Below are 12,743 nucleotides of genomic sequence, written 5' to 3'. Positions count from 1 at the left end.
GCCGGTATTTAGTTAGGTGGATCAAGGATGGTAGGAAGAGAAGGGGTAAATGAGTAGATGGCCCTTCTAGCATACAGATGCTGAGAAGGATTTCCTGGTCTGTGAGGAGAGTCGAGGTTGGGGTTTGACGCGATAGTAAACATGCTCGATCCACCCCGACGCGTTGCTTTTCGAGTGAATGATATTTTTTTCTGAAGACATTACCAATACCTGAGGACGGATTTCTCGACCCTGACTAGTATACCATCTGTCGACAGTGTAAACATCATACTTACTAGAAGTCGTAGCTTGCCACAGTTAAAATGTTAAACTGTTTCTTTTTGTCACTATCCCAAAGATGAAAGTGAAGTGGATAAGGCTCATCTAGTGTAAAAATCACGGACAATCATAGAGAGTTCCAGGATACTCCCATAGAAGCGATATATTACACGATCCAGCATGTAACCCTTGAAAAGGATAACACAACTGACACATGGTTCTCTTGACATTTTTTTATGTGCGTCCGAAGAACGAGTAATAGTCTCGCAACAGAGGGAGTATATTAACGGCCTTCACTCACGTCTATCCTCCGATACGCATAGTATGCTGCCATAATGCTGATGAGAGTCTCGTAACCCAGATTCGTCTCTATAGCCGCTACTTTCCACACATGGGAAGCTCTATTTCGTGAGTGATAGGTGGGCAGCTGATCATCAGAGAAAGCTCGCGACCTAATCCGAGCTTCATATCCAACAAAACGAAAATTCCAAGGAAAATGACAATGCAAAGAGGGGATGGGACGAAATCGCCCTCCTTGAAAGATAGGATACTTGTGCAGTAATCTGAGTTGTCCCGTTCTTAGTTCGTCATATTATGCTAGTGATCCGCTTTCCCATAGGTCAGACTCACTGCTTTCATGCAGGTCGTAACTACGAACAGCGCCCTAATCTGCCAGCAGGGCAACCTTAAACGCGAGGAAAAGTGGAACTTGGTGACAACTCTGAACTGACAGAATTACAGGGGTCTTGATAAGACCGAATATCGCCGGTAGGTAGTACAACCTTCTCACTACAGGAACAGACCTTGTAGACTGCCTTGACACACGCAAGGTAGCTTTATGCATCCAGTTGATCGTCAGTTTGATCGAAAAGCCCTGCTACGTACCCACGATAATCCTACGGCATATTCGAGTAAACCAAGATCTAGACTCTTCTAAGCACTTGTGATAATGCAAGGCTCATCAGCTATAGCAAATATAGCCCACGTAAGGAACGGCAATCCTCAAACCCTCAGTTATCGTAGCGGTGAGACGCAACGGCCCGCCAAGAAGAGGCTATTGGCACCGGGCCGTTAAACCAATAGCAAACAAGCGAGATTCAAATCCGGGTGGCGCTCTCCACTAGACCTTTATCAGACAAGGCGCTCGGATCTATGATCAGTGGAATCGCCGACGGCTCTTTTTTGATATAGCAGTTAGTTCCTGGCCCTGAAGTGGGTCTCCATCATGAATAGGGCATCCTAATACTATCCCTTGCACCGTCGTGCCCCATCACTCGGATAGATGATTGTGATTTGATCTCCGAGAGACGGTGTCTCGTACACGTGATATAGTTGATTACTAGTGTGCCTAACAAATTGTTCAGCTGAAACTAGTCGCGTAGCTTCAGCAGAGGGTCACACACATGCAGTTGGTCTCCATCAAATTGGAGTAAGTGGTGAGTTATTTAGTAAACCGCGTCGTGGGATGTGGATCAAGGGCGGCGGAACACTTCATAGATCCGAATTTGTTATCTCTATGTGTGTATCTGGCGGCTCTGTTGCACAGAAAGCAAAGTCAACATGCAGTTGTAGAACATGGTCAACCCAGAAACCAGATGACGAGAAGATCGAGGGCGAATCCGCGCGAAGGGATAGGGCTGGTTAGTGCTGGTTGGTTTCAGAGTCATGGGGCCTCAAGGCCGGTCCTGGGTTGACCCCACCATCTTCGAACTATCCTAATTGGAAGGCTCACCGAGGAAGAAATGGGTCGAAAGTATTCGATGATACCATCTGGAGACCAATAGGTTTGTTGCGGCCAGCCTCATCCCACTTGTTTGATACGTGGTAATGAGCTTTCTTTGTGTGATCCAGTCAGCGCGTTGTTTCCGGAGTCCGAGCATTCTGTACCAGCCAAAATGGCTTAGATTATGAGAGACAAACCAGGTTTTGATAGACCATTCTTTGTTGTATATCCCACAGTGGCGCTTGGAGGATAACCTGGTACATAACCATGCTAGGCCATGGCATATGGTCTAAAACTTAATGTAGGCGCTGAGATGCCAGCCTTGAATTATCTCGAAGTGTTTCTTGTCGATGTGGGATATGGTTCGTCGGTCTTGCGGTTGAATCGGTTATGCCGGGGAACGTTCTTCCATCTGTGATCCAGTAGATCTGTTCTGAACTGATTTCGAAACGCCAATCGGAGGAGCACGCTAATGCACCATGGATAAGAGCAAGCACGCGGCCCTCGAACACTACCCACGATGGAAATTGTCGTCCATATACATAGGTGGGGTGCTATTATCGCTTTGATCCTAGAAGATGTTGTAACTTGATATACTATATTGAGACAGTTGCATATTCGACTTTGCAGATCTCAAAGCATCGGGAGTTGCAGGTATTGGTCGAGTCACTGAGGTGTTGGTCATGAGTTCGTTGCAGAGAAGCTGAACCAGGATAGTAGCTGATATGTTGGGAGTCAGGAGGTTTCCAGTTTTGACTTCACCATGCCTTCCGTTGTTGCTGCAAGGAGCCACGCGAGGAACGTACTAAGTCTGCAATCTCGTTGAGCTAACAAACTTGCAGGAAATTGCCGTGGGGGTGTGGAATATTCACTCTCCAAAATGGACAACCCGGTGCCCAAATCTGGTCGTCATTCACCCTCCGGTTCAGGGCTCTCATTTGAGTTATGGAGCCCAAATGTGCATAGGCAAGCGTTGTGTATCAGAACCACGTCTCCTATCGAACCTTGTGGCTGCATGCGTCTTCCACGAGACCCAAGCTTGAGCTGATACATTTGTACCTACATAAGGAAGGCTGTCTCGCACCTTGAGAGCCGTACCCCTAGCTCTTACATACCGAATGCTGGAAGCTAGCCATGTGTGGACTTACAGCTTTTCTTGCCCTCCAAGGGAGGTCTGACTGGCAGCATGACGAGTTTACCTGCACTGGAGATTTGGAACAGAAAGTCAACGATAGTCTGGACTTGATTAGACACCGAGGACCTGACGCTCGAGGCCAATGGCTTAGCTCGGACTGTCAAGTTGGTAAGTCCACATAGCGTCGTGAAGAGTGGTATGCAATAAACTAACATGGAGACTCAAAGGGCTTGGACACGTCCGACTTTCAATCATCGACCTAAGCCCCGCCGGAAACCAGCCATTCCACGACAGCGAGGACAATATTCATGCCGTTGTGAACGGTGAGCTTTATGACTATGACCGTATCAAAGCTGAGCTATCGGGCGAATATGACTTCAAAAGTAAAAGCGATTGCGAAATTGTCATTGCACTTTACAAACATTACGGAGAGTCGTTCCTCTCGCATTTACGGGGCGAGTTCGCTCTAGTTCTATGGGATGCCAGGCGACAGCTGTTCATCGCTGCCAGGGACCGATACGGAATCAAGTCTCTCTACTATACGGTCATAGATGGCCGACTAGTGGTTGCCACTGAGATGAAATGTTTTCTGTCGTTTGGATGGAGTCCTGAATGGAACGTCGCCAATTTGAGGGAGAAAGGCTGGCTGTATGGGCCCCAGATGTACTTCAAAGACGTGAGCCGAGTGAGTGACGAAATCAGTACGACTTCTTCGTACCATGGATCACTGATCATGCAACCAGGTCGGTCCTGGCCAGTACCTCGTTAGCCAAGACTTCAATACTCCTCGGGTGAAATCGTACTGGGATCTTGACTACCCCGATAAAGTGAGCATGCTGCGCTAGATGCTAAATTAATACTGACTTAGACCTACACAGCATCATGTCTACCCACACTCAGAAGAAGAGATGGTGGCCAGAGTCCGGGAGCTTCTTCTAGAATCAGTGCAACATCGACTTCGTGCTGACGTGGGTGTTGGCGTATTCTTAAGTGGAGGGCTGGACTCTTCGGCCATTGCGGGTATGACGGCACATATTATTCGACAAGGCCAGAGCCTGGGAAACGATGCAAGCGGAAATCTCTCCAATCTAAGCTGTTTTACGGTTCAATTCGAAAAGAGCAGTGGCTTGGATGAATCAGGTACTTGTCACTGGCCCTCCATGGTTCCACAATCCACTTACCAGTTCCAGATGTCGCCCGGAGAACGGCAGAATGGCTAGGGGTTGATTTCCATCCAGTCATTATGGACGAAGATGCCATTGCTTCCAGACTAGAAGATACAGTGTGGCATACAGAGACGCCCATACCCGACGTGAATGGAATGGGCCGCTTAGCCCTCGCAGAGGCCGCCCATGCAGCAGGCAAAAGAGTCGTGCTCACCGGCGAGGGATCCGACGAGCACTTTGCTGGCTACGCGGACTTCATATGGCGTTACATACTGGAACCAGACCATTCATGGGCCTCGTCGGACACCATGGCCGAGCTACCGGAGGCACGGAAGGTCGCCCATGCGTTAATCGCCAAAGGCTTTCTAGGCGCACTTCCCCCTCCTTCTGATGCAGAGGCTTCTCGAACTCTCAACGACAGTTCCGTATTCCCCAGATTCAACGCATTATTCCAGCCACGCTTCCAAAAGTGGGTCTACAAAGACAGTCACAATCGCCCCGAGTTGTTATTCGCCAGAAGCTTCAGTGATAAGGTCCTCGCAGACGTGGCCACAAAGTGGCATCCGTTGCATTCAACAGGATACCAATGGACCAAAAGTATATTGGCCAACTATATTCTCCGGTACCTAGGGGACAACATCGACATGGTGTACCAGATTGAGTCGCGACCGCCGTTCCTTGACCATCACCTCACCGAATATGTGAACGGGATTCCACCTAGTCTGAAAATCAAATACTGCTCTGCGACAAAGACCTTTCGTGAGAAGCATATTCTGCGCGAGGCAATGAAGCCTTTCGTTACCGAGGAGGTCTATAACCGCACTAAGCAACCTTATGTCGGTCCAACCAAGTACAGAAAGAATGGGCCGGTGTATAGGATCCTCGAGACGTTAGTGACAGAGGCCAATGTCAGAGCTCTGGGGTTCTTGGAGTGGCGTGGGGTACAGGAGGATTTCGTGAGAGCCTTTCGCGATCATGATACGCTGTCGTTCAAAAATACACTATCGGTGGCTCAGATGGTCGTTCTTGGGAAGCGGTTCGGGGTGAAGACGGCGGAAGATCCTCAGAGAGAGGTGGTGGCGTATGAAGGGACGGAGAATGCGATGCTTAGGAGTCGGTTGTAAGATATGCTGTGCTGAGACCTAGATGATTAGCACAGCGAATGCAGTGGCCTGAAGCATTGTTCAGCTAGTTATGGCGCCTTGGAGAACCCATCAGTATCAGCCTTTGTGCGTGGCAGTCGGAGCCGGAATCGGATAGTGAAAACGGCAGTCTTATGGCACCACTTCATGTAGAATAGTGAGATCGATTTGAACCCTTCACCTACAAGTCCTCTTCATCAGGAATTGAAGGCTTAGGTCATCATCTGCAAGGGGTGACTAGATTGATTTGCTGTGTGAATGTACTATAATCTCACCGAAGCTTCGAAGATGAGCGGTAGGATCTATCATTAGCTTACTCCCCAGGAAACACCAAGCATGGAGCATCCACCCACATCATCTAATCATTCTATTCAACACTAAACGCCATCAATCCCCCCTCTCCACCGCCCATCAAGCAAACCCATTCGCCTTATTAAACTCATCAACCACCTCCCTCGTCGCCTTCACGATCTCCAAACACCCAGGCGAATCCGAATGACAACAAATGGTAACGGGATAATCCTTAACCCCCATCTGCACCACCGACCCATCAACAGCCGTGGCCGACGAATCCTCCACCTGCTGTCTCACATGCGCCTTGACATCCTCAATCTTCCACGGCTTCTTCTTCCGATCAATCACCAGCATGCCATCCGGCCCGTACTTGACGTCTCCGAACAGCTCCGCCCAGAACGGCACCCCCAGCTCCTTCGCCGCCTGCTCCATGTATGTTCCTCCGAGTCCCACGACCGGTACCCCAGGTGGTATTCCCTTTATGACGGCCCGCGCGACTTCCAGGTCGCGACACATCATGCCGTAGAGCACGCCGTGCGGCTTGACGTGGTGGAGGGGGATGTTTTCGCGCGCTAGGAAGCCTTGTAACGCCCCGACTTGGTAGATGACATTGGCGGTGTGTTCTTCCGGGCTGAGCTTCATTTCGCGTCGGCCGAAGCCTTGCACGTCGGGGAGGCCGGGGTGGGCGCCGATCGATATGTTGTGCTTTTTGCACAGAGAGACGGTTTCTTGCATTATTAGGGGGTCACCGGCACTATAGTAAAGAAGAGAGGGTTAGGTTTGGGGTGATTGTTTGGGGTTATGAGAAATTGCTGCTTACTGGAATCCACAGGCTACGTTGGCCTGGTCGATGAGGGGGATGAGTTCTTCGTCCGGGCCGCATCTGAAGTTCCCGTAGCCTTCGCCGAGGTCGACGTTGATGAAGACTTTGGTTCGTAGGGGAGGCATGGTGGTGAGATATGTGGTTTAGGGGTACCCTGTATGTGTGAAGTGGGTGACGATATATGGGATGGTTGTAGGATTAACTGTTAAGCTGTTGGAATACGTTCATGGTTGGTTCCATGGTCCTGGGAAGTGGGGTTGTTGGAGGCGGGGAACTGCCTACCGTAGTGTTGCGCTGCATTGGCTGCATTGTGCCTAAATTTTGGGCATCATCACGTATGCCGCATAAAATTGACTTCAGTGGCAACCTGGCAACTTTATCGATGCCTTGGAGATCCCCCAAAACCAATGTCTTGGAGGGATTACAACGACCCACTTGCGAGGGGTTCGCTGTGTCCGTCCAAAATAGCGTGCGGAGTAGGGATCCATTATCCCCTCATCTTCCCGGCGCCTTATCTCTCCCTCCCTTGCTCCCGCTCTCGGTTTCAGATCAATGCCGAAATCGGTCAATAAGAACCCAACACCCAGGTGACATCAACCCATCAAAAGCTCGACTTTTCAAACTAGGTTCTCCTATGACGGCCCCCACGCCAAAGGACCCCAATGTAGCCTTATGTTGATACAACCCAGATTGTCAGGAGCGTACAAAGGATACTCGTGAAACACGTTCCGCACAACTGGGCACGCATAATTCCAAATACTTACTGCGAGCATGCCGTTATCCCGTCCGGATTGCTATTTTCCAAAGCAGGGAAAGCTTAGGTGTTGCACCTGATGCTAGCTGTACGACTGGGCCTTGCACACAATGCCGGGATGCATTCGGTTGCCGACCAGACAGAGAGCCATTCGAGTGACGTTGAATGTCCCGGGGATTGGAACAAACACGAGGCCAGCAGTCATCCTGGAGACCAGCTTGACTCTTACTCGTGGATCTATCCGAGGGCGGAAGACATTGTCTAACATCTGGGAACAGGCGACAACCTTGTATAATAAGTCTAGACCATGGCATTGTAGTTGCATTCCTGGCAAATGGACAGACTATCGGGTCGACTGACCACATGCCCTCCTTGGAGTTCCGCCATGCTGATCGGAGCATTTCATTGCAGATGGCACTTTGCTAGAGATGGGCAGATTTTGAGACAAGTTTTGATTGAAAGTCCGGTGCTGTTGATTGCTTGTCCTACCCATTGTGGAGCGGTCAACCGTTATCCAGGAATGGAATGTTTAGGATGGTGTGGGACCTAGATAGGATGGACGGACGGTAAGTCAAGTAGTAGAGGGAAGTTTGGAGCCTGTTGCCTACTGGGAGATGTCTGTACAATCGTAGTATCTTCTGCTTTGTGCTTCGGTGGCTGTGAAGTCGAGGATAAGCCGGCAGGTGACAAGGCGAGGCGGTCGAATAGGAACGCGGGGATTACCTCCCTCCACCACCCACCAACTGCAATCATCTGCTGTCGCCCACACCGGCTGAACCTCTCCGATCCCTCTCAACTTCATCCTGCTCCCTGGTGGCGTCTGTCATCCTATCCCCGCCTCGCAGCGTTGTTTCAACATCGTCTGTGGTGTCCCCTGTGTTCAGTAACCCCTTCTTGAGCAACTGCTCCCATCTTTGTGTTTTTATCTTGAATTAAAAAAAAATGCACTCACTGGTCGACGGGCATTTCGCCCTCGCAAGCCGTGGCGTTTGTCTCTTCCCCTCCCGCCTCCATCCATTATCATCGAAACCTGCATGAAAGGGAGTGTTCTAGCTCCAATCGCCATGCTTCCAATGGAGACCCGGCTCTTGTCTGAGCTCCTACCTCGGATCGACGAATCCGCGTCGCACAACTTGCACCAGCTGTCTCCGCAATCTGCTGCTCTAGTGCAACTCTTATCACCTGGAGGTCCCTCTCTCTCCTCACCGTCTGGGGCCGTCTCGGGGCGTTGAGTTATCTATCGCACATCCACGCTTTCCCTATCTTTTCTGTTTCCCCTGCCATCGGACAGTCAAAACAGCCTTATCTGCTTTCGAAGTCTCCACGAAAGCTGCTCGGTTGCTCTCCCCTCTTCCCTTCCCACCACCTAGTTGACGAGGTGAACCCCCTCTCTCTTTCCTCGGACAACTATCTTCCTTCTCCTCATACTCTTTATGACACGTTCCATCCGGAATCGGTTTATGTCATCGTCACATCAGATACCGATATGGAAGACATCAACATCCCTTCCCCATCTGCTATTCTAGACGTTCAACGTCCCTCCGCATCGGCTGCCGGGCATTCCAACCAGTCTGTCTCTCCCAAGAACTCGACTGCAGGCCAGCGAGGTGCTGCCAAAGATCGTAGCAAGCCGAAGCAGACCAAGAGCCGTAACGGTACGGTATAATTACTTTTTCTACTAGTTTTAGCGCGATGGGCATGGAGGGCGACAGATGTGTTAAACTAAGAGCACAAGAGGCATGAGCAGAGTGACAAGGGCACAGACGCTCCAAAAGTCGCAGCGCGCTGACGTCTTATTGTTCACCTTATCCAGGCTGCCAGACTTGCAAGGACAAGCGATTGAAATGTGACGAGACGAAGCCAAGTTGTATTCAATGTAGGAAGCGAAACGTGACATGTGAAGGATACATAAAGAAATTCAAATGGCGCAACGGCTTTGGGCAGAAGAGTTTCGTTGGGGGAACGAATGGCAGTGCAAATACAAAGAAAGGTATGCCAACAGCCCCAGGCCATCTCAACTTGAGGGTGTATTGCTGACGTTCCTGTAGCTATCCAATATCAGTCTAATGAGAACCCAAGTACAGAAAATTCGGGATCCTCCATTCCACAGAACCAATCCAGCGCATCAAAGTCACAGCAAGCTGCCTCTAGCCTTCCTTGCATGGGCTCGGGGTCTTTTATGGATTTTGCTGACCTGACCTCGAAGAATGCATCTCCTTCAAAACGCACGAACAGGCGTTCATTCAGCGACAATGATTCGTTTAGCAACCCAGATGAGTTTGTTGGTCAGCTAACGCCAGTGAGCTTCAATGAAGACATTCTCGCATCGTCATTCACAGACATCTCGCCTTCAGACCAGATTTCTTGGATTTCTGATGTCTCATTGGCTGCAGTAGAGCAAAGGCCGGGGAATGGGCGCGAGCCCAAACGTGACCTTGGGCGCAACAACTCCTTTGCAGAAGAAGGTTTTAGCTTCGAAGAACTGATGGAGGTTGATGATGAGGATATCGAGGAGATAGTACGAAGGCCCGACCGAAGCATGAAGTCCGGGCGGCCGGAGAACGCCAACATGAACATTGCTCCGCACCAGGAACTATTCAACATCTGCAGGGAACCCAACCTCGGCATTGCAAGCCCAGAAATGCTGGTTTTGCAGTTTGATAGGGTGACGTGTGGAATATTGTCTGTAAAGGACGGTGTCCACGAGAATCCGTGGCGGACTTTGATCTGGCCGTTGGCTAAAGAGACACCAGCTCTGTATCATGCTGTGTTCTCGCTTGCTGCCTTCCATTCAAGCAAAGAGTTTCCAGCCTTGCGAGTTCACGGTGTGGATCACATGCGCCAGAGCATCACCCACTTGGTGCACGACATACGGAACATGAGGGTTGATGCAGCATTAGCGACGAGCCTGGCGCTTGCGTTTGCCGATACCTGGGACCAACACACTCGTACCTGCATTCAGCATCTAAAAGGTGCCAAAGCCCTAGTCTCACAAGTGGTGGGGCTCGGTGCTCAAGGCGAAATGCGTGGGATTAACCTGAGCAGGGTGCGTTTCCTTTACAATACGTGGCTGTATATGGACGTAATTGCTCGTTTGACCTCTCGTGATGAATCGGGGGATCTGGAGGTGAACGCTCCTTTTTTCCAACTCCCAAGCCACGCTGTACATGAGATTGATCCTCTGATGGGCTGCGCTACGACGCTTTTCCCTCTGATAAATCAAGTGGCTCGGTTGGTTCAACGTGTTCGCAAGACAACATCTAATTCCATCTCGCTTATTTCGCAAGCCATAGAGCTGAAAAGGCTTGTTGAGCAGTGGGAACCACCGCAATTCTTCGAGCCTCCAGAGGACCCATCTTCCGAGGTCCAGCATAGTATTCAGACAGCCCATGCTTATCGCTGGGCAACACTGTTATACCTTCACCAGGCGGTACCTGAGATGCCTTCAGAGCCGACCTCCGAGCTTGCCAAACGCGTGCTGATTTTGTTGGCTACCGTTCCTTCAAGTTCTCGAACCCTGATTATCCAGATGTTCCCTCTGTTGGCGGCAGGATCCGAAGCAGAGCAAGAGGATGATCGTCAGTGGGTGTTGAGCCGGTGGGAATCTATTCAAACCCGCCTCATGCTGGGCTCAATTGATCGCTGCATTGAGATAGTCCGCGAAGTATGGGCACGCAGGGATGCTTTCGAAGATGAGAAACAACGGTTGCGGGGATCGTCTGCGCGTGGGATCAACTCTGTCATGGAGACTTTGACGAACGATAGAGTGCCTCTCACTAGCCTTGGGTCGAATGATCAGAGGGCCCGTAGTACCTACGCCAAGGAGCCGTGGAGGAGGACGATCCAGGAGGAATGGTTGGCCTCTAAGGCTACTATTGGAAACTCGCGACGGAGCTCCGCTATCTCCCCGCTGGAGAATATTGAATTCGAAAAGACGGTTCGGGGCAAATTGCACTGGATCAACGTAATGCAGGATTGGGGATGGGAAGGTATGTGTGAGCTTTTGCTTGCTGTTTCATTGAGTCTGCTTTGCTATTCGTACTTGTGGAGAACACCAGCTCATTCATATAGTGTTCCTCGGTTAAGACCAGTACTAGTGTGTTCGACACGAGCGCATCTTCATCACCGGGCGGGGGCGGCCAGCACGATCGTTATTCTTGCTTCCTTTCCGACATGGCTGCTCTCGCTGAGTTTGTTGGTCGGAATTGCTCGAGCTGGTATTTGTCTCGGACTCTTCGGCTGGATCCTCTGTTGGAGAAGCTGGGGGCTTATTCTTAGCCAGATACGATCGGAGGGATGCCAGATAAGGCTCCAGGTCACTCGTTATGGACACAGTAGTAGCCATGGTTGCGAGGGCTGTACAATGATTGCTTGGAGATGATTGAACGATTGAAGGGTTGATGGCGCGACGGAGAATATATGCTTTTTGGATTGATTGAATGGGTATTGTCGCGCGGGGTCTTACACTGGAGCTTGAAATCAGCAAGGCGTTCTGCGATGAGTGTAGCAAATAGTCACATTCTTTACGGGACTACCTGGAAGTTTTGTCAGGTCCCGGGTGCTTTCTTTTGGGATAAATTAATGTCGAGCTATGGCGCGTCGGTGTATGGTCTTGAGTGTCGCTAGGGAAGAGCAAGAATTCCGACCGAGATTACTGGCAGACTGAATGGCGCATGGGACAGACGATAGTAGTTCGCAAGGGGAGTGTACTATGAGTACTAGGATTGACTGTTTGGCGATTCGAATATAGGTCAGAATGAGGGCAAACAGGCGATGGTAGGCGGGCAGTCGCAGGGGACAGTTTCTGAGAATGGTCGATCGTATACAACTGTCTACAAGATGAACAGTCGGGGCGTATATGCGAGTTGGACGAGGGTTATGCTGCTAGGAAGTAGTTGAGGGGTTTCTGCGTGAGGAAGAAGATTTGCATTGGGTGGCCGTAGTGTTTTTGCTGCTTGGGCTGTTCGGTCGGTACGTTTTGCTTTGGTCGGTCACAAGTCGAGGTATTTCCTGTCTTTCCTCTTTCTGTTTCTTTCCCTTCTTCTTTGCTTCTTGCTTCAACTACCAGAAAAGAAAAGGATCAAGACTGCAAGAACAAGGTGGGAAAAGCCAGCGTTTTAAGACCGGCCGATCCCCACCAAAACCCGCAGGACTACGGGCTTAGTTCAGCTTTTGCTTTTACTTGCTTAGGAAAAGGGAAAGGTTGAGTTAGTTTTTTTTACTCTGCTTAGTTAGTCAGTTAGTTAGTTAGTTTTCTTTTTTTTTTTTTTTTTTTTTTTTTTTTTTTTTTTTTTTTTTTTTTTTTTTTTCTTCTCCTGTCGTGGTTTGATTTCGGATCTTGCTTTGCCTTGCTTGGGGAGTGATTTTAGTAGGAATTATGCAAGTAATTCTGCGGATGAGCTAACCTACTTTTTCTTTTTTTCTTTTCTTACTGTATGGAGAGGAGAG

The 12,743-nt window shown here is 49.9% G+C and overlaps 5 protein-coding genes across 5 annotated transcripts; 2 read left to right on the top strand and 3 right to left on the bottom strand.

Moving 5' to 3' along the window:
* Positions 1-3,115: 3,115 nt before the first annotated feature.
* On the top strand, positions 3,116-5,549 carry BO79DRAFT_264502 (asparagine synthetase B family protein; the record flags this gene model as incomplete). Its single annotated transcript, XM_025686799.1, has 5 exons — positions 3,116-3,284; positions 3,344-3,801; positions 3,860-3,943; positions 3,995-4,256; positions 4,301-5,549. 5 exons carry the CDS (start codon positions 3,116-3,118, stop codon positions 5,404-5,406), a joined length of 2,079 nt encoding a protein of 692 aa, XP_025540027.1. The 3' UTR covers positions 5,407-5,549.
* Positions 5,550-5,764: 215 nt separating this feature from the next.
* BO79DRAFT_12761 (LamB/YcsF family protein) lies at positions 5,765-6,847 on the bottom strand. The gene is made up of 3 exons (XM_025677963.1): positions 6,824-6,847; positions 6,539-6,743; positions 5,765-6,472 (listed from the first exon to the last, which is right to left on the bottom strand). Exons 2-3 carry the CDS (start codon positions 6,664-6,666, stop codon positions 5,836-5,838), a joined length of 765 nt encoding a protein of 254 aa, XP_025540026.1. The 5' UTR covers positions 6,667-6,743; positions 6,824-6,847; the 3' UTR covers positions 5,765-5,835.
* A 368-nt stretch (positions 6,848-7,215) lies between these two features.
* On the bottom strand, positions 7,216-7,909 carry BO79DRAFT_12764 (uncharacterized protein). Its single transcript, XM_025677964.1, has one exon. The coding sequence runs from the start codon at positions 7,694-7,696 to the stop codon at positions 7,319-7,321; it is 378 nt and encodes a 125-aa protein (XP_025540025.1). The 5' UTR covers positions 7,697-7,909; the 3' UTR covers positions 7,216-7,318.
* Positions 7,910-8,781: 872 nt separating this feature from the next.
* On the top strand, positions 8,782-11,547 carry BO79DRAFT_264494 (Zn(II)2Cys6 transcription factor; the record flags this gene model as incomplete). The annotated part of the gene is made up of 4 exons (XM_025686798.1): positions 8,782-8,950; positions 9,109-9,285; positions 9,344-11,284; positions 11,367-11,547. 4 exons carry the CDS (start codon positions 8,782-8,784, stop codon positions 11,378-11,380), a joined length of 2,301 nt encoding a protein of 766 aa, XP_025540024.1. The 3' UTR covers positions 11,381-11,547.
* On the bottom strand, positions 11,375-11,764 carry BO79DRAFT_208866 (uncharacterized protein). Its single transcript, XM_025682475.1, has one exon. It carries the CDS (start codon positions 11,638-11,640, stop codon positions 11,389-11,391), a length of 252 nt encoding a protein of 83 aa, XP_025540023.1. The 5' UTR covers positions 11,641-11,764; the 3' UTR covers positions 11,375-11,388.
* Positions 11,765-12,743: the final 979 nt, after the last annotated feature.

Source organism: Aspergillus costaricaensis, assembly GCF_003184835.1.
Source record: "Aspergillus costaricaensis CBS 115574 unplaced genomic scaffold BO79scaffold_14, whole genome shotgun sequence".
Classification (NCBI taxonomy): domain Eukaryota; kingdom Fungi; phylum Ascomycota; class Eurotiomycetes; order Eurotiales; family Aspergillaceae; genus Aspergillus; species Aspergillus costaricensis.
This window is presented reverse-complemented; position numbering and strand designations above follow the sequence as displayed.